Source organism: Priapulus caudatus, unplaced genomic scaffold (genome assembly GCF_000485595.1).
Source record: "Priapulus caudatus unplaced genomic scaffold, Priapulus_caudatus-5.0.1 Scaffold1831, whole genome shotgun sequence".
NCBI classification, from domain to species: domain Eukaryota; kingdom Metazoa; phylum Priapulida; class Priapulimorpha; order Priapulimorphida; family Priapulidae; genus Priapulus; species Priapulus caudatus.
The window spans coordinates 4713-29673 of record NW_014578892.1 but is presented as its reverse complement, the minus strand read 5'-3'; the positions used below and the strand labels follow the sequence as shown (position 1 = coordinate 29673).

General features: G+C 42.2%; 2 protein-coding genes across 9 annotated transcripts in view; one reads left to right on the top strand and one right to left on the bottom strand.

Annotated features, from left to right (window-relative positions):
- Window positions 1–12847, top strand: part of LOC106817695 (aldehyde dehydrogenase family 16 member A1-like) — a 19609-nt gene extending 6762 nt beyond the window's left edge. The window contains exons 5-15 of one of the 2 annotated variants that reach the window (XM_014822382.1): window positions 3922–4069; window positions 4997–5149; window positions 5779–5976; window positions 6365–6463; window positions 6955–7197; window positions 7527–7684; window positions 7839–8006; window positions 9305–9509; window positions 10417–10602; window positions 11246–11344; window positions 11651–12847. In XM_014822382.1, coding sequence (XP_014677868.1) covers window positions 3922–4069; window positions 4997–5149; window positions 5779–5976; window positions 6365–6463; window positions 6955–7197; window positions 7527–7684; window positions 7839–8006; window positions 9305–9509; window positions 10417–10602; window positions 11246–11344; window positions 11651–11851 — 1858 coding nt within the window. In that variant the 3' untranslated portion in view covers window positions 11852–12847. The remainder of the gene's footprint in view (window positions 1–3921; window positions 4070–4996; window positions 5150–5778; window positions 5977–6364; window positions 6464–6954; window positions 7198–7526; window positions 7685–7838; window positions 8007–9304; window positions 9510–10416; window positions 10603–11245; window positions 11345–11650) is intronic. The other variant, XM_014822383.1, reaches the window with a different exon arrangement.
- Window positions 12848–12858: 11 nt separating this feature from the next.
- Window positions 12859–23692, bottom strand: LOC106817697 (ufm1-specific protease 1-like). 7 transcript variants are annotated; one of them, XM_014822388.1, is made up of 7 exons: window positions 23669–23692; window positions 17483–17689; window positions 16503–16637; window positions 15748–15887; window positions 15343–15555; window positions 14914–15096; window positions 12859–13546 (listed from the first exon to the last, which is right to left on the bottom strand). In XM_014822388.1, exons 2-7 carry the CDS (start codon window positions 17682–17684, stop codon window positions 13415–13417), a joined length of 1005 nt encoding a protein of 334 aa, XP_014677874.1. In that variant the 5' UTR covers window positions 17685–17689; window positions 23669–23692; the 3' UTR covers window positions 12859–13414. The 7 variants fall into 7 exon arrangements, with proteins under 7 accessions (XP_014677874.1, XP_014677870.1, XP_014677871.1 ...); XM_014822384.1 differs by lacking the exon at window positions 23669–23692 and adding an exon at window positions 23333–23486; XM_014822385.1 differs by lacking the exon at window positions 23669–23692 and adding an exon at window positions 23339–23486.
- Between the last annotated feature and the right edge of the window lie 1269 nt (window positions 23693–24961).

Here is a 24961-nt window from a genome sequence, read left to right as displayed (position 1 = left end):
TAATTAGATCGCACGTGAGATGAATTACATTGTATTATTAGTTGGCGCATAAACTGTGCTTATTATACTGGTATCTTTAATATATTTAATCTTACGTTTTATTTATTAGTGGTGTATTTAGGTACGACGAAAAAATGTGTGTGGAGAAGGCATCTTTAGATATGTAGTGAGCGATGCGGAAATACGGGTGAAAACCAGTTTCTCTCCATAAAAAATAACGCGACTGTTCACTATCAAGGACTTGTTTGGCTTTCCATGCGATTGATGATGGTGACTGTTATAATGTACGGCATGTTCGCACTAAATGAGGAAGGTTGTGTAGTTATCATGAGATTCATCACGCACATCAGTTGAGCATTCTTTAGGACTTAATAAACTATACTCACACATACACGCATACACAGCCACCAATAGCACATAATGAGGCACAGTTTAGCAAGCTGTGGTAAGCGTTTATGTTTCTGTTAGTGGACCCCATAAAAAAATTTTTTTTTTGCCAAAAGGTACGTCTGTACATCTTCAGATCTGAACGTGTACTGGTATGCAATTGCTTTTGCTGGCGAATTGATGAGCTTGTTTATTGTGCTCACTTAGGTTTAGTGATTGCTTAGGTCTGATTCACTTAGATCTGGTCCAGTACGATGGTGACATAACCTGACCGAGTTTAAATAACTGGTTTTGAAAGCCTAGTGTGTCAAGTTTCAGTTAAAGAAGGATTTTCTGATTTTTCCTTTATGTCATATTTAAATTGTGTCTAACAGGACGGGAAAAAGTGATAAACACTCGGTGGGTGTGTGATGTCCGTGCGGAAGACAGCGAGATAATTTAGGCTTGAGAAATTAAGGTAATATTAGGGATAAATAGGTATAATGAGTAGAAACTATATGAGTATAATATGGGGGATAAAGGATGAGAATTAATATAAATGATATATATAAATTAAAATAAAATAAATATATAATATAAATTACTAATATAGTGATAATATGAAATGAGAATAAGTATAATAGAATAATTAATGGGAGTTAAATAGTGAGGAAATAATTGGTTAGCATTATACTTAAGCGTATGAATAACGTTTCGCAGTAGTGTTCTGAATAGCTTGATAATGGGACGTTTCTTGGTTTGGTTTCACTCGTCTGTGTATAGGTGGTCTGTCTTTGTATAGTGGGGTGGATGGTGTACCATGGATCTTTCCTTTATGGTTGCTCGCATGTGAAGAGCTGCCCTGCCCTTGGCAGTGGGGAAATTCGGTATTTGGGTCAACGACATGTTGATTCTGAAAACATAGAAAAAGGCCTGTACTTTCAGGTATAAAACTTTTTGTGGAGTGTCGCAAACGCGTGAATTGTGTTAATACTTTAAGTGATTACACTGGTGTAGTCGAGTACATTCCGGATGTTCAGTGTCAATTTCATAGCGACGAAATTATTGCGCCCATGCTTATAATTGTTTAGTCACTCCGCCGACGGAAGGTTCAAGGCTAGGTGGTGGGGTACTGATGGTTTTTTATGTTCTGGTCCAGCGCTGGGGCGCCGCTTAGGAACTTCCACTGTGCTCTTTTACTCACAAGCCTCTGAATTGACCTATTGTTGCTACCAAAGCCTTTTATGATTATTACACATCTTTGGGGATAGAAGTTTTTGAATATCGATCGGTACCAAAACAAGCTTCTATGGCGACTTATGTATTGTGAACCTGTGATATCCGTTGGACCTTGAATTAGTATTTCCGTTTTTCCGCTCGTATAACTTATGGCCCTAATTTGACCTAGACGTTACCATACTTGTGGTATACTAAAGTTTTACTGACGGCGAAAGAAAAACGAGCAGATTATGTCCTCGCACAAGTTGGGGTTAAGGAAGTTACTATATTCTGAGAATAGGGAAGGATTTTGAGATGAAAACCGACATCGACACCAGAAACGAGAGACAACCAGTTTCTACAGTCTGAAATTCTCTAGATTGCCTTTCTGATTCAGCAACGGTATGTCCGCCCGTGTGGTCCCAGTGGCACGTCATTGGCGCACTTGTCTGTTAATCGCATGCGTCCGATCGATGCGCCCGTATCGCGACAAAATTGGTAGATATTTCGAGAAAATAAAAAAACACAACATGAATGATTATGTGTACGCCGGTGTAGAGAGGCGTATTATGTACAAGTCGCTGTACGTGATGGTTTGGCAGTGTGTACGTAGTGTTTTGGAGAACCGCGAGTAACGCGCGGGGTGACCGAGGGTCTTTTGTCGCTTCGCGTGATCGAGTTTTCGATAAACCGCAATTTAGTGATTTTGTCTCTGAATGATTCATTGCGTTTTTGAATTTGGTTAGAAACGATATCAGTGTGGGATCGATTAAAATGGCTGCCGTCCAATACTGTAGTGTAGAAGTGGTGACTCGCGCAAAGGGAAGGCGAATTGGTAGTTCTTGGTGGTCGGATAGGGCCATGCCTTTTGACATTATGATGCCTGTATAATCTCCGGGGTCGTGGTAGCGGAGGAGGTCACTATTACATGATTATATTAGCCGGCGTGAGTACTTGCAGAATGAATGTTGTCACAGTTTCTTTTACTTAGAATTCGGATGTAGACCCTCTAGCCTTTCCTGTGCGGGGATTTACGTCCAACGTCCTGGACCACGGGAATTCGATTGCCCGACGATGCCCCTTTCTCCGTATAATATTAGTTTCTTATTTTTAGAAGCAACATTAAAACAGCACTAACACTCAACCAACAACCTTTTTTCGGCGGTTCGCCATTTTTGTACCGATCACATGGATCGATGGAAAATTCTGTCGAGCTGGCGTACGCTGTACCGCTCTAAATTCGCACGTGCTGCCCTCGTTACGTGTGCCCCTTCGTGATCGGGCGATTAAATTCGCTACGTGTGCCCCTTCGTGATCGGGCGATTAAATTCACTGGCGATTTTAATCGCCGCGATCGGGCGATAAAAATCGCTCGTGTGCCCCTAGCATTACACATCTTGGGGAGAAGGTGTGCAGCGTACCAAAACCAGGTTACTACGACCTTTATTTGACCTTGACCTTGACCTTCATCATATTTTCCTTCCGCTCTATAACTCGGCCCCTAATTGACCTAGCGCTACCAAACTTCGTATACTTACACATCTTTGGGAGAAGGTGTGTCGTGTACCAAAACCCCTAAGGCAACCAATTTTAACATACTTGCACATCTCAGGCAGATGAGTTGTGTAACAAACCTTTGTCTTTGTGACTTATTTAACTTTACCTACCTTCTACGTCCTTACAGAGATATTTCATTCATACTATATCACGGGGAATACATGTAGTTGGCGACAACTGCCCTTTCTAGTTTTTCCCTACATGCACATATATATGCACGCACCACATGCACACACCAGATATGAAGGTTTTCCCCCTGTGAGAAATATTTTTGTTTGGGGGGTTACATGCAATAATTTGCTTACATTATGAAGGTTTTCTGAAGATAATCGACTTAAAAATATCTAGTGAATCTAGTGATATCTAATGAAAATATCTAACTTTCCCATGGACATTGACTACGTCACAAATTTTCTATGGTAAAATTTGTGCCATTTTTTTATATTAAAAGTAAGAACTAACGTTACTAAATATATCCGGAAACTCTCACCTGATAAAAATGTTTTTACGTTGGTTAAATTTGCAAAAATCTAGACGATTTGAATTTCTGTTGTCTAACACTATTCCCCCAGTACTGTTTAGATACTGGCGTCTCTCGGTTTTTCACTGGCAAATTAGGGCATATAAAGAAGGTATATAAGCATGAAAAGTAAACAGAAACACTAATTGTATTTTCATTCATTTTATTTTGTACAAATAACACACAAATATACTACTTGATGGTGCTAGAAATTCGTGACGTAATCACTTTAAGTGAACGTCCACTGCATTCGCACACAGGTTATCCGCACTGCTACTGGCTGAGATCTGCGCTGAGGCAGGACTGCCACCTGGTGTTTTCAACGTCGTCACAGGCCCTGGATCATTCGGCAGCCTCCTGGCCATGCATCCAGATGTAGATAAGGTGGCCTTCACTGGATCTACACAGGTGAGAGCGAGACCAAGATCAGAAGTGTAAACACGGTGATGTGTATTTAGTCAAAGTGCTATTCAGGTGTTTATAAATAAAGGCCTCGCGTGGCAGAAGTTGTATAATATGCAGAAAAGTAAGGAAAACAACCAGCCATATTAGGTGTAGATCATAGATATATCTATATAGTAAGTATCTATTATCTACTCTTGTATATTGTATTATGTGAAAATCGTATCGTCTTTCGAGATGCAACAAAGTTTAGAAGAACATGCTGGGACTATAAAAAGTCTAAACTAGTAATTTATCATTACCAATTCATTGCTAAAATAGCGTAAACTACTTTTGCAGAAGACCAGGAAACTATCCCAGTAGAACTACACCCCGTAATGCTGACTCGGGCCATCTGTTTAAATATATGTGTGTGCGCGTGCGTGTGTGTGAAACACTAACCTATTACCGTTATACACTTTCATTTATAGGATGTTTCTGCTCGAATTGTTCTTATTAATGTATGATCGAGGCGAATTCATTTATCCAGCGTCGTTGCTCTGAGAGTCGTTAGGTTCATGTGCGAGTTTGTCGTTATTGTTGGCAGAGTATTAACTAGGACTGATAACGTGCGAGTCTCAAATGACTGGAAAATTTGTGTCCTAGCAAAGCGAGTGCAACGGGTGCTCGCCTGCTAGGGTAGGGGGGGTGTTCCTACGTACTACGTTCTATAAATTATTAAAAATACTATATAACTATTGTTCATAGTTGCTTTTTATAAAATGGAAGCAAGTAAAACATGTAGACATCAAAAATTGTGCACATCGAAAATTGACTCGCCAAAATAAGTGCGTGGTCGTCGGCAGTAAAACTGACACGTCTAGTACGATCGTGGGCCGTTCGAAAAAGACGGCAAGACTATACTCTAGCTAATACTCCGGACATCGTGCACAGGTGGGTCAGCTGCTCAGGAGGGCCACGGCGGGAACGGGTAAGAAGATATCCCTGGAGCTCGGCGGGAAGTCTCCCATCGTCGTGTTTGATAGCGCCGACCTTGACAGCACCGTGGAGGGCATCGTCGACGCGATATGGTTCAATCAGGGACAGGTAGGTGATGGACGACGTCGGTCGCCGCGTCGCACGATTCCTGCTGCTCGAATAGTGAGCGTAGACAGATTTACGTTGACGTTCCCACCTGCAATCCCCATTAATGCAATTCCCCAATTGAAGTCCTTAATTTTGAGTTTAATTCCCACCTGCAGGTGCAGGTGCAAGTTATCTGCATGGACATTGTCACGCAGTGTCAATCACCTGCACGTATGCAGGTGTAACTGTTGTTGTAGGCATTGCCGCTTGGTGTTTATTGTCTGCATGTACACGTCTAGAACTATGTTCTGGACGTACGCATGTAAAACCATGTTCTGCACGTACACATATAGAACTATGTTTTGGACGTACACATGTAGAACTATGTTCTGCATGTACGCAGGTAAAACTATGCTCTGCACGTACACATATAGAACTATATTCTGGACGTACACATGTAGAACTATGTTCTACATGTACGCAGGTAAAACTATGTTCTGCACGTACACATATAGAACTATGTTCTGCACGTACACATCTAGAACTGTATTGTTGTACGAACCTTCTCAGTCGGTGTTCATGGCCGGCACGTGTAACTAAACGCCTAGACGGGCACACGCACGTTCACTCGGTGCTTGTCTCATGCACAGGTGTGCAGCGCGGGCTCGCGTCTGCTCGTGCAGGAGACAGTCTACGAGACCGTGATCAGCAAGCTGAAGGAAAGGCTGACGCATTTCCGCGTCAGCGACACTCTGGATAAGAGCGGGGACATGGCGGCACTGGTGGACGAGTCGCAGAGGAAGACCGTGGAGCAGTATGTCGAAGAAGCCAGGAAACAAGGAGCTGAGGTAAGAGAGAAGCTGGTGAAAATGAGGAAGTTAAAGAGATGGCGATGTGAACAGGAAGGTTAGAGAGAAGCTGGTGAAAATGAGGAAGTTAAAGAGATGGTGGTAGGAACGAGGATATAGGAGAAAAGCCAGTGAAATGAGGGGGTTAGAGAGATGGTGCCAGATAAGAACGAGGAGATTAGACAGAAACCAGTGATAACGAGGAGGCAAGAGAGAAGTTAAACATAGAAAATTAGGGGTGAACTAAACTGAGAAAGTAGTTATTGTTGATAGGCAGGCATAAATATTCTTCTTCAAATGCCATGCTATTGTTAATGTTATTAAATCTTTGGTGTACCCGAGATTTCATTTATACTGATACCATTACTATTATTCATTTTTCCTTTAGATTTTTCAGCCTTCTGCACCTCTTCCTACAAAGGGATGCTACTACCCTCCCACACTTATTACAAAAGTGTCAAGTGTCTCCAAGGTCATGGATGAGGAGGTGAGAATTTTTTGAAGATGTAATGTAAGGTCTCACTACCTTCATTGCTACAGCTATACAAAATATATTCAAGCTGTGATTTTCTCTAGCAACAATCTTTCTCGTAACGTGAACACCTAACCTGCAGTACGGGGCAAGCCAAACGCACGTCTCGTATGTGAGATTCTCGTGGCTTGCTTATAGTTAAGTTACGTCGGCGGTTGCGTGCATCTGGCGAGATGTCGGGCGCTCGGTGCTGATAACGATACGGCAGCCGCACGCAGCGTCGTCACCGTTTGGCAGTAATCCTTGTCGTATCTATGGTGGGGGATTACTGCCAAAATTTATTAATTTGTCTATGGATCACAGGATAAGAACCCCTGATTTACAAGAATGAATTTTGACGGTAATCCCGCCACCATGCGTATCACCGCTGCTTCACAGTTCTTGCAATGCGGCGTTAATCGTCAACTGCAGCGGCACTCGGACGTTTCCACGTCGACGCGTTGCAGATTTTCGGCCCCGTGCTCTGCGCGATGCCGTTCAGAACGGCCAAGGAGGGCCTAGCGCTTGGCAACAACACGCGCTACGGCCTCGGCGCGAGCGTGTGGACCGAGAACCTGCCGCTGGCGCTTGAGGCCGCCATGACGCTGAAGGCTGGCTCCGTCTGGATCAACTGCCACAACCAGTTTGACGCGGCGGCCGGATTCGGCGGCTACAGAGAGAGCGGCTACGGCCGCGACGGCGGCAAGGAGGTAGCGTGCTCACATTACGCAAACTCTGCATTGGTTACCAAGGAGTTAGAGGTTACCGAATGCCGAGTGATAGTATTCGACGCATTTGAAGCTTTTTCTGGCGTGTTTGCATCTTGTAGTTGAGGTTGATGCGTAAATTGGACGCTGTCGACGTCAGAATTTTGTGGTTGAAGTCTTAATAGACTTGCCTTGGTGGGGTTCCATCTATTGCCTAGTGATGATGATAAATGTGTGGTTTCATGTTACATTATGTTTAACTGAAATAAACTAGACTGTGAATGAATGAATTTAAAAGCAATTTTGAACTTATTGATTCACATGATTTTTAGGGACTGTTCGAATATGTTCAACCGAAGTGGCATAACAGAGCATACCCCAAAGTTGATCCAAAATTCGACCTTAAGAAGTTTGGTACATCGGTGATGGGCTTGCCAACATTAGACAACCAAGCTAGTATGGTGAATATCAGTGGCATGCTGACTCCGGCGTAAGTACCAGAAACTTGAAATTACAGGAAAATATTCACATTAAAAATTGGCATCTACATGTAAACGGCTGTCCAGCAATAACTTTCCATATATATTTAGGCACTATGTGTAGTTTCGAAAGCATATATGTATACATATACATATATACTTTAGGGTTGATCATACATACAAGCTTTACTATGGAGGCAAGCAGGCAAGACCCGACCAAGCGCATTCTAGACCTGTGGTCAACAACTCGGGCAAAGTCATCACCCACGTTGCCGATGGCAACAGGAAAGATGTTCGCAATGCAGTGGAGGCAGCATTCAAGGCCGCACCTGGGTAACAGAGTAACTTCCGTGGTAGAATATTCAGTATTTGCAATGACTGCTACGAGCATTAATGCAACAGAGTGCCTAATTACCTCGGAGGTTATGTTTTCGCCCCTGTTAGTTTGTTGGTTTGTTGGTTTGTCTGTTAACAGGATATCTCAAAAAGTTATAGACAGATTTTGATGGAATTTTTTGGACGGGTTGGTCTTGGGTCTTGCCTTAGATTTTGGTGGTGGTCCGGATCCAGATGTGGATCCATGAATTTTTTTAAGGATTTCTCATCATAACACTGTATATAATAATAATCATATAATATTATAATAATATATAATAATAATATAATAATATATAATAATATATATAATAATATATAATAATATATATAATAATATCATAATATTGTAGTGTAGCGGTTTACTCTCTAACCGCTTTTGTTTCCTTTCGCTTTCTCTCTCATGTAAGGCGTGTTAATGATCGTGTCACGCGGCCGTGTTAAGCGCTGACATTAGCAATGTAGTCGATAGCTATATATAAGATATATGGCGGCTGTGGCATGGTGTCAATGCAGAGTCAAATAACAATGAGTCATTAGAGAGTAGCAACAACGATATTGGTGAGCGCAGCAAGATGGGGGACTGTTAGCGCTGTGCAGGAGTTTTGCTATCTCAATTGCTCTTGTTTATAGATGGTGATCGCCTGACTGCTCTTAATTAAGTGCCTGGCAAATATTGTGCAGTAATACTATGCTGTGACACACTGGAATTTATCTGACTTCTCTCTAGATGCTGTTTCTAGTAGTCAATATTCGAGCTTGTTGCTGGATTGTCACACTGTGACAGTGGTCGCTGTGTCTATGATTTTAGTTTTTTCTGTTATTCTTTTAATCTCCTTAATAACAGCATGTACATATTGTATCGCCGATTGTTTTACTTCAGGTTGCAGGAGATAGAACTGTGTTTGTATTTACTTGATGTTTGCACCGCTGTGGTTTTTACACATCTCACTTGTGTTAACTATGTGTCTTACCTGTGTTTACCTTGTCAAGCCTATGTGTACCACTTATCTCACCTGTGTTTACTGCCTATCTCACCTGTGTTTACCACATTTTCACTGTGTTTACTGACTATCTCACCTGTGTTACCACATTTCACCTGTGTTACTACCTAACTCACCTGTGTTTGCTCCCTGCCCTCACCTGTGTTCACTACACGTTTGACCTTTGTTTACTACATGTTTGACCTGTGTTTACTGCCTGTCCCATTTCTGTTTACCACCATGTTTTACCTGTATTTACTGGCTTCCAAACAGGTGGGGTAAGAGAGCCGCCTTTAACCGCTCGCAGATAGTCTACTACATGGCCGAGAACTTGGAGCTGAGACGAGAGGAGTTTGCTGCCAAGCTGGCTAACGGCACTGGTTGCAGCTTGGACGATGCTACACGTGAGGTGGACCTGTCAGTCCAGCGGCTCTTCTATTGGGGGGCGCTCGCCGACAAGTACGGCGGGACCGTGCAGGTGAGTGTAGCCCTGGCTCCGGCTGCGCTTTGCCTAGCCACACAGCTCTTTGTAGTGTATAACCGTCACACATGTCGAGGTTATTGTTACAGCTGCATTCAGCTTGTAGCTGTCGTAGAAAGGTAGAAGTGGTGACAGTAAATATAATCACTAGCTGTGAAGTGCTAGCTGTCATAGCTGTGGTTACCATTATCATCAATAGCTGTGATCATTGCTAACTGTCATAGCTGTGGTTAACAATATAATCACTAGTTGCGATCGTTGTTAGTTGTCATAGCCGTGGTTAACAGTATAATCACTAGTTGCGATCGTTGTTAGTTGTCATAGCTGTGGTTAACAATATTATAATCACTAGTTGTGATCGTTGTTAGTTATCATAGCTGTGGTTAACAGTATTATCACTAGCTGTCATAGCTGTGGTTGAAAGTATCATCACAGTTGTTGTTATTACTGACTGTGACCATCGCTAGCTGTTATATCTGTAGCTGACAGTATCATCATAGTTACGATCATAATCGGTGACGCGTTAGTTGTGCTCAACACCGTTACAGTTGGAGTGATCACTGTTGTCATCAGAAGCAAGGAGCTAAATATAACAAGGAGAGGAAGCGAATTGGCTGTGTGCTTTTCGCCTCAAGGCCGCCGTTTCTAATGGACCATAATCAGCTGAAACGGTTGTGCAAGCCTGAACCCAGAGACAATAGAACTACTAATCTGTTCTAGGCCATATGGCAAATATGGCAAATTTGGGCCAGATATGGCGGCGCTTCCTCTCCTTGTTATATTTAGGGCTGGCGCTTGGCCGTGATCACTGTTGTCATCAGAAGCACAGTAAGTGTCGTCGTGGCTAAGCTGAAGGCGAGCGCCATCTGACGGCGGCGGCTGCCGCGCGTTTGTTTACGCGCAGGAGACGAACCTGTACGGCGCGACGTTAAAGATCCACGAGCCGATGGGCGTCGTCGGCATCGCGTGCCCGGACGAGAGCCCGCTGCTCGGCTTCGTGTCGTTGTTCGCGCCGGCCGTCGTCAGGGCCAACTGCGTCGTCATCGTGCCGAGCGAGAGGTTCCCCGTGTCGGCCCTCGACTTCTATCAGGCGAGTGTGCGCTGGCAGGCGGTACAGTGGGTTTTGCGTAGTGCTGGCCTTTGCAAGTGCGCATGCTGTCATGAGAAACACGATCCCCGGGTAGGATCTGATATAGGCGAGAGATTGTAAAACCAGAAAAAAAACGCAAAAACAGCTATTTGTGCTGCACTGAATGTCAATATGTATGCGGTCAGCGATACGGTGGGATTTGCATAGGCTATGACTATTGGACCCGTGTTAGTAATCCAAATGTGGAGGGGGGTGAAATTCGTAATTTGAAAGGAGATATTTACCTTATTTTCGCAATTTGGCTGCATGTTTCACAGTGACTGCCATGTTTTATTAGAATTGCATCTTGTTCAGTAATTTCATAAAAAAACGACAACGACAATTTTGTTTACCGCTGCATTCCAAAATTCAAAAGTTACTTCAGTTCCTTCTTCTTTCCTATTTATTGTGGTGATACTGCTGTGAAAGCAGTAGATGTACAATAGAGTGTACTCATAGAGCAATAGGAGCATCATCACTGGCTAGATAACCATATTCCAGATATAGTTCAAAGTGACACGATTACCCACTACGTAACCTCCACCATTACCTAGATGCAAATCCATGCATATCGCTAAGGGAGCACATCTACATACGATTCCAGGTATTTGACACGTCAGACTTGCCAGGAGGAGTTGTCAACATCCTGACTGGAAACAGGGACCACCTCACAAAGTACATAACCGAGCACCAGAATGTTCAGGTAGGCGAGCTGGATGGACAGCAGGACGTGATGCGCACTTGTTACGCCCATAAAATATTTCTTAGTAATTAAATTAAAGTATCCTTTAGTTCAATTAACTCGTTTTAAGTTAATGCGCCACCACTCTTCTCTGCCTTCAGCATGCAATGATGGAATATTACATTCGGTTGACATGCAGTGGCAGGCTTTCTCTGCCTGCTTTTCTTCTGAACTCTCCCTCTCTCTGTTATTGGCACGCATCTCTGCCTGCTTTTCTTCTCACTCTCAGTTTCGTCTCGACTCACTCCCTCTCTCTGTTCTCCGCAGGCGATGTGGTACTTTGGCTCGGCAGAGGGCGCCAAATTCGTCGAGACGATGTCTGCGGAGAATCTCAAGCGGACGTGGGTGAGCTACGGCGAGACGCGGGACTGGAGCAACCCCGCGCAGGGACAGGGAGAGGAGTTTCTCTACCACGCCTGCCAGGTGAAGAACATCTGGGTGCCAATGGGTGACGTCTTCGCAAACTAGCCGGTGAAGCTCCCCCCCGATTTGCTGCGTCCCTGCGTGCGGTGCGAGCCGTGAAAGACATGACCCCCGGGTAGGATCTGATATACGCGAGACATTGTAAGACCAGAAGAAAAAACGAAAAACAGCTCTATATGTGCTGCGTCGAATGTCATAGGTTTGCTGAGTTTTAAAGCTTGTATCAGTACTCGTATAAACAAGTATACTTGCTACTATGCCTAAACTGTCATCTAAGTTTGCAGTCACGTTGAAGAAGTGTTTGGTTAACGTTGGTTGTGCCAGAATGAGGAAGAGCATAGGTCTGACACTGTAGTCGATTACCTGAATTTAAATCAATCACAGATCTGGCCTGTTATAAAGCTAGTCTGAAATTTCCATTCTGGCATATACATATATCGATGTTATTACAGTTGTTGTAGGAAGAGTTACATATTTATTTCCTAACCCCGGTGTTATGTTGAGAAAAGTAGTGAAAGAATGGAGGTATTGTTAGCAAGACGTGTAGCCAATTAGCATGGCTAATCCACAAAACGTAAACAGGTATGTATGAAATATAGATAGACAGAGATATATATGTGTGCATGATATATAAGGAATGGTGACTTCTGGTTTGTTAAATAGGCATTTATGACAGGTGTGAGTCTTGCTTTTACAAGCATGTTTCATCACACTCAAACAATTATTATGTAGGGCTAGGGTGTGTTGAAATATGTCAATTACATATTACATAAATTTACCTGAAAATTTGCATTAAACCAAAGCTAAATTTGCCAGTGAGCAGATGTAATTAATATTATAATTACTAGTTATATTAAAGGTTAAGCATTTAGACACCACATCTTGCATAATAGAAAATGCATGGCGATTATAGACTTCCAACGAAAAAGCCAAATGCGCAGTAAAATATGATTAAAATATGCAACAACTATTGAAAAATGGGACTAGGCAGTTTCTGCAACTTGTAGAAATGAGTAGAAATAAAATTGTAGTCATTAAACAGATTGCACCTCTTTTGTTTGCAATTGTCTTTTATTTGTAAATATAAATCATGTGCTATTCAGGGCTGCATTAAGCTTGTGCAGGGGCCTGTAGCACATGTTATAAAGGGGCTCTAAATTTAAAAAAAACACAAATATTAAAACACATAAATTTAACTTAATCTAAATCTAATACATTTGTAATAGATTTACTGACAAACAAACTCTGCCAACACTCATTATCGTATTAAGTTAACATGTATACTAAAAGATTTTTTTTTATAATAACAATTTTACTATTAGATATTATGGAGTTCATGATATTACAGGACCCCTAAAACCGCGGGGCTGTAGCAAATGCTACTTTTGCTATTATTAATCCGGTAATGGTGCTATTTAACATATTACATAAACTTGATCCCTTGCTGTTTCTAATATAGGATCACCACTGTTGGTGCTTCGGCAATCTGAAACTATGTTACTGATTGCATTATGCATTCCTTGTTCACGCCAGTCACATTGTTTACAAACATAATGTGATAGTCATTAGAAAGCCAACATAGTTGTGTATCTCATCTATGTGATGCAATTACCTAGCCTTCAACAATGGGCAGCAGATATTGTAGAAGGTGGTGTCTGTAAATGATGACACGTGACGCCACTTGATCCAGTTTTCCTCTTGTATCTTTTTTGCGCTCCCTTTTCCAACAAAATGAGGGTCCTGTAACAGCATTACCATTATGGCTCAAATGTGTCTATGAAAACTAAATGTGTATTTCATTCAAAATATAGAATAGTTTCCTATGCCATCATCATTTCTTCTGTTGATGACACACATCTCCTGGGATGCACCAGGTAGGATTGGTGTACTACTCCAGTTTTTAAATTTAGGTTCTTCATGTTTCATGAGCCTATATAAAATACGCCTCAATAATTTCAGAGTATTACACATTTTCAAGTCGAAGGCTAAAATTTAAGCACAAGAACTGACAAGAATGAAAGTGTCAATGACACTGTAGCTCACCTTGGGTGTGATAGAAGAGGGATGGGGGATATATAAAGCACGAGTATATATGGGAGAACTCCCATTATATACTCTTGATAATGATATATGCATAAGTTTTGATGCAAAAATAAATGTTTCAGATATGAAAGTCTGAAATCTTGACGAGAGATGGCGCTACGCCGAAATGATGGCCATTTTGGTTTTCGAATATCGCGCAAATAGAAACAATAAAATATTCCAGTCAAATTACTGTAACAAAGTATCTAAAACACAATATTACACGTATATAGGTATGATTGTAGAGTTGTTGACCAGTTAGACAAAATAAACGTAATAGCTAGGATGTTGTCATCTCTCCCATAGGAGTAACAACTGTTTTGTGGCTAGCCTTACACATTCACATACCAAAATTTAACAAAATCGAATGAATTTAGATGGCCATTTCCATTTTTGCCAAAAAGTGGGCGTGGCTCGAAAGTAGGTCGACTGGCGTGCTCCAAAATAGGAAGTTCAAATCTCTCCCATAGGAGTAACAACTGCATGTAATTTGAAACGTGGGTCAAATGGTTCTAATCAAATCTAATCAAAACCTGTGTGATATGTTTTGGGGCCAGTCCTCATTCATTCACATACCGGAAATGAGCAAAATCCATTGAACCTGAACTGACTTATGGCCATTTCCATTTTTGCCAAAAAGTGGACGTGGCTCGAATGTAGGTCGACTGGCGTGCTCCAAAATAGGACGTTCAAACCTCTCCCATAGGAGTAACAACTATATGCAATTTGAAACATGTGGGTCAAACGGTTGTTGAGTTATCGTTGACCGTAGCCAAATGTTGACGGACGGACGGTCGGACGGACGGACGTACGACGGACGACACCGATGGCAATAGCTCATCTTGACGATGTCAAGGCGAGCTAAAAATTATACTTCTACGCGACTATATACGGTGAGGCACAGCACTAAAATTGCTACTGCACGCTTCTCATACCAACTCGCATTACAGAGGTTGGGATCCCATAGTTTTTGGTGCAGCCACAGTCAGCGCTACGATGGTAAGTGGGTGGTAAAGTTTATTTACCAGGACTAACAGGTGTAGACCATCGTCTGACCTCGCGACACCAAGGATCGCCTTGGATGAGGTATCGGTTGAGCCTCCCATCATCACCGGAGATCCATACTTCATGAAATGATCCAGAAGTTGTTCGGCATGGCTTTCTAGCTCCTGTACACCACCACTCACATGCAGAATCTTACATGGCACCTGTGGGTAGAAAAAACGACCAAGGTGACCAGACCATGATACACTTGAAAATTTCAGATATCTTTTCTCAATGCTGGACTAACAGCTATCAGATATTACCCGAAATCTATACATGCAGACTTCTGATTTATAATTACACATAACATATGCACCAAAATGATGCAATCTTTTAAATGAAACTGAAGACCCAAAATATAATATAATAATGAATCAATGACAAATGGTTTGTATCTCATGATAACCCACACTGTAAACATGGTCTATGATTAAGCAGATTTCAAAACTGCCTATCCATTCTCTTGAGCCAACATATTCTGCCTCTTTATCCCCCAGTTTCACGAGGATATGTTGTATTTCCGGGATGCTGGGAACATGAGGACTTGGCTGTTCTCTCAGTCTTAGCTGGTTACTTGTCCAAGAGCAGATAGTCTGTAACGTTCTGTATCCACATCCCCATCCCTGTTGCAACATACCAAATGTAGGAGTGTTTGAAAATGAAAGCACAAAATATTTCACACAGACAAAATTAGTTGCTCTAACTGATCAGTGATCAATAAATCAACAGTTTATCCAGGATTCATTCACGGATTACATGGCACACTGTGAAACAAAAATATTATAAATGTAAATGTGCTTTATACTTGTTCTTACTCTGTCATCTAACTGGTCACACAGGTAATGCCAGTAGTCGTAGGTACCTCTCACTAGTTCATGCTGTACACTGCCATGGGGCAGTGGTAAACCATTGTGAATACTCTGAATCAAATCCAATGCCATCGGACAAGGTGCACCTGAAACAAAACTGGTATGCGGCACTAGTACTAAGAGATGGTATTGTGTCCACGGTATTCATTTTCAAATCGTGGGGGTAGAGACTTTAAAATCGACAGGGCTCTTCTTCAGGCTAAATAGGCCGTAGTCTGAGCTTGAAAATCAAATTTTCGTTGTACCCACGTGATTTAAAAAATTTATCGGCATGTACTCTAAAATTTCTTTTTTATCTGGCCATATATCCAAATCTTTGAACTGGTAAAACATAAAATTTATCCAGGTTGTAATAATAGATCCAACAGAAACTTTACTTATGTTAAACATGTAAGAAAGCGTCTCGTCATCTTTTGCTGTTCTCAAATTTATGATTGTCAATAAAAATTGATCTTTTGATGATAGAACATGCTTCCCTGTACATAGTTCATGTGCGGCAGGTCTTAAAACTTGGAACACATAGTCAAAATGTCCAGCATCCTCATAGCCGTTGTAATATTTAATTTGGTCTGCACTGTGTTGAATTTGATGGATTCCGAATCTTGCTGAGTGTTTTAATAAACTGCACTGAATTCCTTGATCAACTATGACATTTTCATTGTCAGAAATGTTTTCAGTTGAAACCATTTCCTCCTGATTACCTATGTTTGGGATTGGTGAAAATAGCTTTCTTCTTTTAAGCCCACGTTCGTCCCTCCGCTGTGCAGCTGGTGTGGATGTCGGTTTAAAGTCAAAAACTGACGGGACTGCTGATGGTAGCAAGAGTTTCCTTAGTCCTGTAAAATAAATTATACATATCTGTAAGATTTTGGGTACAGAATTGCTTTTATGCATTGGACTACACCAAGAACCTCAGAGTCAGTGTAATGTTTACTCCGATGCGCTTCACTACTCTCCGTACATATGCACTAGTCAATGAAATGGACCACAGGAAGGGGGGGACCCGGGGATCGAATAGCGCTAGGAATCAGGATCGCTCAAACAGTACTTTTGCACTGCCATTGGTAACATGTTTCCTGTCCTATGGATCCCCTCATGCGGGGAAATTAAAATATAGCAAAAACACGATTTTTAGCTGGGGAGTCTATTTCCAGTTGAAAATAAATAATTCAATATATTGGTCATATTGATTTTTGCATGTTTGGCCATTTCAACAATAAATTCTTCCAGCTATATGGATCGATGCGGATCGGGTTATCAGCGTTATGGCCTCCACACCACACCCGAGGACATTACACTATAGGATCATTGTCTTCCCTGTCGATCCACGTTTTCTGGGCATTGGATTGCCTCTATACCATTACACACTATCCCCCCCCCCCGCAGTGCATCTCATTGACTCAATACACTAAGGACACTCTTCAGAGAAACAACAATACAAGTTGTTTGGGAGCCTGTTTTTGAAGTCATGGCAAATGGACTGTCGGCATCAGAGTCGGTCTCGTCACAGCATTGTGTTATGATGAATAAAATTTGATTCATCATTCGTTTTGATTTGAACAAAAATTTACTGATTTACGGACTGGCTAACTCACAGAAAGGCTTCTATGGTACAATAGGCCTGAATATTAATACCTATACTTTAAAAAAAGGTAAATGTAATAAAGCTTACCTCACTAACCTAATAATCCTGGTGGTTTGTAGTCTGTTTCCTTGAAATGCCTGTGGCACACAACATGATATTTACCCGGTTGCCATAACTGTTTTGAATCAGGTTTCAAACGTTTTATAGCCACAACCCACTTTTTACAAAGCTCATCATCTTTAGGAAACATGTGCCCACCAGAACGATTGCACAACGGTACTGCACAGTAGAGTGGCATAGTTCCTACAAAAAATATTGAAACCAATGTAAAAAAATTTGATCAAAAAATTTATGAAGAATACAAGTGACTAACTTTTGCTAACTGTAGCATATGATGCACCAGTTAGGCGTGTGCCCACTACCCATTTGCTCTAGCTCAGTTTAAATTTACCACCATTACGACTCAGAGAGTCTAGTGTCTGTTAAATGCATGCAAGCAACATACCACACACGAAATGTTTCAAGGAAACAATTAAACAGTCGTTATTGTGCTCGGATGACCACGTAAAATGGCGGTCCCGTCTCCAGAAATACTAGCCAATGGGGACGTAAAAGAACCACTGAGGACGCAAAGGTACTCTGGCTGTGACCACCCTCAGTGCCATTTGGCTAAAAGGCTGACTACCTGGCTTTACCCAAGCTAGGTCACACCTCATGGCTAGCTATAGCCCTTGTCATTATATCCAGTGTAGTGGACACCGACAAGTATAAGAACATAACATAACTTTTCTTAGAACAGTTGTTGTCCTTCCTGTTTATACTTCTAGCTGCTTTCCATATCCTTAGCCTTAATTCTGATAATTTCCTCGTTTCTTCTCCTTGATCATTTAAACCACTTTATAAAAACTGAGGTCTTTCACTTTCAGCACTCATCGGCAATTTGAACATCCAAAAATACCACATATCGGCATCGTACGTTTATGTAAGACATGTCATTTCATCAAGCAACTTTGCCTTTGTTTACCTTTACCACAGGCACTTGGAACACTTCAATAAGAAAATATGGTAAATAAATGCGGAATGTGTTTACTACCATTTGAAGTCGTGTTTCTTTACTCCCGTTCGCCTGTTATTGCTGATAATTTCCTGTAAATGCCATTTAAATGCTCCCCTACAACACATGATGCTGTGCACAAACAACAAGAATAAAGTTATTATTGTTCATTTGCTCTTTATTTTTTATTTGCTCTTCATTCTTTTTATTTTGCTCTTTACTTTTTATCTGCTCTTTATTCTTGTTATTTCACAGCCGCTGTGCGTGCGGTGTACTCATATGTCTTGCAGAGGTGCATATGAACGGCACTTACAGGAAAAGAGTACTTACAGTTACTGTTACAAACACTTACAATAAAAAGAAACATTAAGACTTTGGTAGTAAATACATTCCGTGTTTATTTACCATATTTTGTTGTATTTAAACGTTCCAAGTGCCTGTGACCTTGGCTTGGCTTTACCGCCTACCGCCGTACCGGCACTTTCGCCAGGGAAGTAAAATGGTGCCTTTGGTCGTGGACAAGGGAGTATACTACACACAATGTGTGACGTCACGTGAAAACAAAGGAATCCTTCAAGAGTGTATTATTATAGACATATCTCGAGTCTATATTATACCCTCCTGATTGTATCTATACCATTATCATTACGGTAGGCCTACTATAGTACTAATACTAGTCGATACTACTACAGACTGTAGTACAGTACTAGATCATACTCATACTTAGGAACGAAGGGTCGTTGGCATATAATGGCGTATATTAATATGTACCCGAGGTTACTATTTGATATGGTTAGGGGTAGGGTTAGGGTGTTAGCAGGGGCGTAAATCCCAAGGGGGTGGGGGGATGCATCCCCCCGCTCTTGCAGGAGGGGGGATGGCTTGTACTAATATCCCCCTAAAATTAAAAAAAAAGAAAAGAAAAAAAAGAAAGAAGGAAAAAGAAGAAGAAACAAGTGCCGCGGAGAGACAGCGATCATCTAACGTCTACTGCGGTGACTCTGTGGTGGAGTGGTGGGATTCTAGTAAACCCTGTTAGTCCCAAAGTGTTCACATACACGCCGAAACAGTGGAAGCACAGGATAGGTATCAGGAACTCTCAAAGAATTTCAGTGGGAATGTTAGAAAAGTTGTCCACGCGAGATTGGCTGCGTAACTTTTAAGATGTCTATCAGATTAAAGACTGGAAAGCCTCCCATCGTACGTAGTTAGCTAACAAACTATTTGCAAGACAGAATAGGGTAAGTCACTCAATACCATTTACCTACGCAGCCATAACAGGCAAAATAGAGAGCTGCCAAAAACCTGTAACTAATTAACGGCAGGCAAAAACTACACAGTAAGCCACTGGCATGGCATACGTTAACGGTAACACACTGCACAGTACAGAAAGCCTATAAAAATTATATGCGATTATAAGGAGGGCATAAACCTTCTCAACATCAAATTTAGCTTTTGAAATTTCACACTGGACATTGTAGGCCTCCATACTATGTCAGGCATGTATACCGATTTCTACTATCAAACCCGCAGTCAAATCTTCTAATAGTAAACAAATCCATGTTAACTTCCCTCCTCTTGAGGGTCAAAAGTATCCGACACTGACTCTAGCGCCATATCAGCAGAAAGAACATTTCATTGGTCCTATTCAATAAAGTCCATAAAAATGCTAGGGTCAACTGCTAAATACGAAAAAGTTTTTCAAAACGCTCGACGGTCAGACCATGTCCTCAGAAAATTCTAATAAATCTGCCCTGGTGCGCGCATTGACCTTGACTCTCTGACCTTGGTACCTGCCGATGGCATGGCTGGTTAGTGTCGCGGTCCCTTTATAGCAGAATGGGTCGTTGTTCATATGCAGGTAGTAGTACTACAGATATGTTACCCGGAGGTAGCTTATAGTTGTCTAGTATTATGTTTAATATTTTTAATCGAAGTATGTTTACAGTTTAGGGTTTAGGGTTCAGTGTTAGGATACGACAGAATAAATTCTGTCCCATATAACGTACCTTTGTAATTTTGGTGAGGGTTATTGGACAGATAACGGGTCATATTGAAAATTTTCAGTGAGATCGCATGCGCAAATGCCTAGCTCCACGGCGCTAATCCGGCACACTACCCACTAACAATGTACCCCCCGGACAATTACCCAAGGACAATTAACCCCCACACCGGACGATTACCCACCAGAAAAGATTTAGCCCACTTCAGGACGGATTTACCACCAGGCACAATTACCGAGCACCTAGAAGCATATTACCTCACTAGGAATACTACCAGCCCAGACCAATTACCCACCGGACAATTACCGCACACAGACAATACCCACTCCGGACAAATTACCCACCAGAACAATTACCCACAGCAGGACAATTACCGCGCGCCACCCGCGAACCAATTACCTCTAGGCCCCTCCCCAGCCACCACAGCACGCCCGTACAGTAATGAATGATTATCATCTAACGGAACGGCAACTTCATGATATTCAATAATTCAACTTTCAACAATATCGCTTGATACTTGCCTAATGATTTTGATTATTTGCGACATTGTTCCATACCCGAATATGGAAGTTCATATCGGCAAGTAATCGCCTGCACCTGCGCATGCAGCACGGAAGCGGGGATACGCAGCCGACCAATCACACAGTACATGTCCTATACATTTTCTGGGGCTGATACAAGAATAACACACATTTATTTTAACGTGCTCGGCATTAACGTCGAGTTAAGCGTCTATACGGGCCTTAACTCGAGTTACCTTAACATCGTGCCCCTATTAGACGCTTACCGAGTTAAGCCGAATAGAAACATAACTCCCACGATGTCGGCAACACATATAATGTACGATGTATCGTTAACACCACGGCATCAACTGTACTTGCACACGTCACCACGCAACGCGCACACAGCCAGCCACATATACGTCACACACGCACAAACAGTTACATAACATAACGTACATGGCCAAGAGCAAGATCATTTGGGGATACAACATTTCTGTCATTATAGGAGGGATAGGGGCGACTCCCCCCCTCCCAATTATCGACGCCGCTGTTCTCTGAACACATGGGGTAGGCGTTTCTCTTTTTTCCAGACATACATTATGTATTGCAGCGGCCAAAAATTTACGAAAGGGGGAATTTTTCCCTTATTGGAAGGTTAGGTGGGTAATTGTCCTGGTGGGTATAATTGTCCGGGGGGCAAATGTCCTGGTGGGTAATTGTCCTGGTGGGTATAGTTGTCCGGGTGGGTAACCGTCCGGGTGGGTAATTGTCCTGGTGGGTAATTGTCCGGGTGGGTAATTGTCCTGGTGGGTAACCGTCCGGGTGGGTAATTGTCCTGGTGGGTAATTGTCCGGGTGGTAATTTTCCGGTGGGTAATTGTCCAGGGGTAGTTGTCCTAGAACCAGCCCGACCAGGCTGTGCGACGGATTGTCTATACATTGTCTACGGACAACGGATTGTCGACGGATTGCCTACGGATTGTCTATAGGTATTCTAACCCTAGCAATACCATTTCTTGGAGCTAGCAAAATGCATGCGCTGCTAATGCGGCCCGTACGCCGCTATTGGCGCGAAAAAAAACCTACCGTTCCCTTCTACATGGCTTTACCTTGCTACTGATATGTGTATAAATTCACTTTAATCGTTATTCACTTCTTAAAAGATTGTTTTTCAGAAACCCCGCTTCGTGCCACTTTCCTAAATCATTCGCCATTTACAAACAATCAGAGCGAGTCTATCAGCCCTCCTGCAGCGCCACAGATACAAGCGAGAACCAGGCTATTGTAAGACTCGCTCTGATTGTTGGTCTGATTGCTTTGTAAATGGCGAATGATTTAGAAAAGTGGAACAAAGCCGGTGTTTCTGAAAAACAATCTTTTAAGAAGTGAATAACGATTGTAACAGTCGGAGAGCCTGGTCGGTTTAGGATAGGCCCCTACATATCTGTAGGGTGCAAATTCATTTAGTGCACCTTAGTATCACGAAGTGATGCACAGATTTCTCGCTGTATCTCAACTGATGCCCCACAAAATTCCGTATATCAAGGAATGCATGCAAAAACCCTAACCTAACCCTAACACATTCGTGATACCTAGGTCAGAGTTAGTAGTTATATCTCTTAGGCCGTATGGAAATTAGATTTTCATGGCCGTTCTGTCAGCATTGCTTGAGATTTTGATGAGGCGATTTAGATCAAACTTCATCTTTCATCGTACAACAAAACCAATAGAACTTAGTGAGCGGTATCAGGGTCTTGTACATTATGCAAAATAAGATTGAAATGTCATAACTTCTGTAGTACCTCACTAGCCTCGTACTAGCTCTAGTACTATAGCCGCCATTACATAACATGCCGCTGTGCCAGCGGCAGTTAATGTAAGCGTCGCTATCGTACTAGAGGCTCCTCAGTACTAGCTCTAGTACTATTAGCCCGGCGCATCGCTTGCCGCAGGCCGATCCGCCGGGCTATAGTACTAGCAGCCTACTCAGTACTAGCTCCAAGAAACGGTAATTGCTAGGGTTAGAATCACCTATTGACGGGCTAGCCGTGCTATTGACGTTAGTCACAACAGCCTGGTCGGGTTACCTGCAGTACCTGATAGTGCATACGGACAACGAACCCATGTTCTCTATCCTTGAACTAGTCGAGATTTCCTTGACCAATGCCCACATCGACGATCTTGGTTGGTTTTTGGGTGGGTTATAGTAGCTTTTGCTGTGTAGTAGTTTAGCATCTAACCCACACCAAAAACACCCAAAATCGTCGGTGTCGGCGCATTGAGTCAGAGGCAATCTCCGACTAATCCTTGAACCAGCGTTACTACGCGGATAAACAATTCCCGAACCTACACCACGAGCACGACCATTATGTGACACTTTTGCTCACCCATACCTGCTAGGGCCTACTCAGGCTACTGTATTGAATAGGCCTACTCATAATTCATGACAACGACTTTAATTACTTGTGAAAATTCTGAAACGAAAAATAACAAGCACTAGTTTTTGCTCAGGTTTTTGATGAAACTGCCTACTGCTAGCGCAGCACCACATTGACAACAACAATTACTAAATGAGAATCGCTTGCAGACAAAAAAAAAACCAGATTCAAGTTGTTTGGAAGATTCCTATATTTTTCATAAAATGTGCTGTTATGCCTTTAGCTGTTATGCGATTATCAATGCGAATTTGCGCAAATACGGTCAGCCTAGCTCTAGGAACTTACTATAAACCTCCCGGCGCCTTCCGCTCCGCCGCAGTTCTCGATTCCTCCCTGCGGCCGGAGCGAAGGCTTACTATTCTAGAGCTACGGTCAGCCTAGATACAATAATGCTTTTTATAACCAAACCAAGAGGCATAGGGACGCCGTTAAGGAGGCGTATAACAGTTAAGCCTCCGAGATTGTTCACGTCTGCCACTACTTCGTTCTTAGAAAGCGCCTTTTTGGCATTTTTTTTCGCCGAATTCGGCACTAGAGCTGCCCAATAATTAGCATGTGCCACGCAAGTTGGAATGCCTCGGGACTGGTTGGAGAAAGCCATTAGAAGTAAAATTATTTTTCTGTCTCTGTTTCGTGAGATTCCGTCAGCCGTGGCGTATCAGACGCGACCCGGTTCGTGTTTTTTCGTGTATGAAATGTGTGCAGACAACTTTGCAGAAATCGCCCATCATAGGTAGAGTGCCCAAAGCTTTTTCGAGCGCAGCATAGAGCAGGGAATCTGTAGTTTATTTAACATAGAATAAAGTGTATGTTGTGTAAGCGAACACTAACAGTGCTGAGTATTTTTAATTAATATCCTGTTCGATGCTTATTTCAGGCCTGCAGCCTATGCGACGGCCTCTACTGTTGCATCAACACCTGAAAGCACATAGCTTAAAGAGTGCGCCTTTTGCCAAGGAAGCTCGAATAATATGGAGTTTTATGTAATGAAAATCTTGTTATGCTAGTGCTCTAGCATGTTTTTAGTCACATGCATGCTCAAGATAAATTTATACATGTTTTTATGTAACATGTAACACTTATCGTTGTACAATAGTTGCATGTATTTACATAAAATCACTAATTTTACACACATTTGTTCGCTTTTCTGAAAAACAAATAGTAATTATCTTACGTTTTACTCTATTGCTGGCACTACTAACCCTAACAGTGTAAAAATATCTTAACTTTAATGCTTGCATTTTTACCCTAACCCTCTCTAACCACTACGCCATAACACCGCAGTGAATGCCGAACATTGATTTTTCTGTGTTTTGGGCTCTTCTTCCAGAGAGCGATATCTCAGCCTCGTCCGGAGTGTATGCCACCTTTGAAATTCGATACCGTATAAGGAAAAGGGTCGAAATCATTCACTCTCAAATTTCAAGTCGATAACGTCTTCTTCTGCTCCTTTAGAGGCTATAACAGTAAGCCTCCGAGATTGTTCACCGTACTGCACTACTTCGTCTCTAGAAAAGGCCTTTTTTGGCATATTTTTTTCGCCGAAATTGCGGCACTAGAGTCGCAATAAATTAGCAT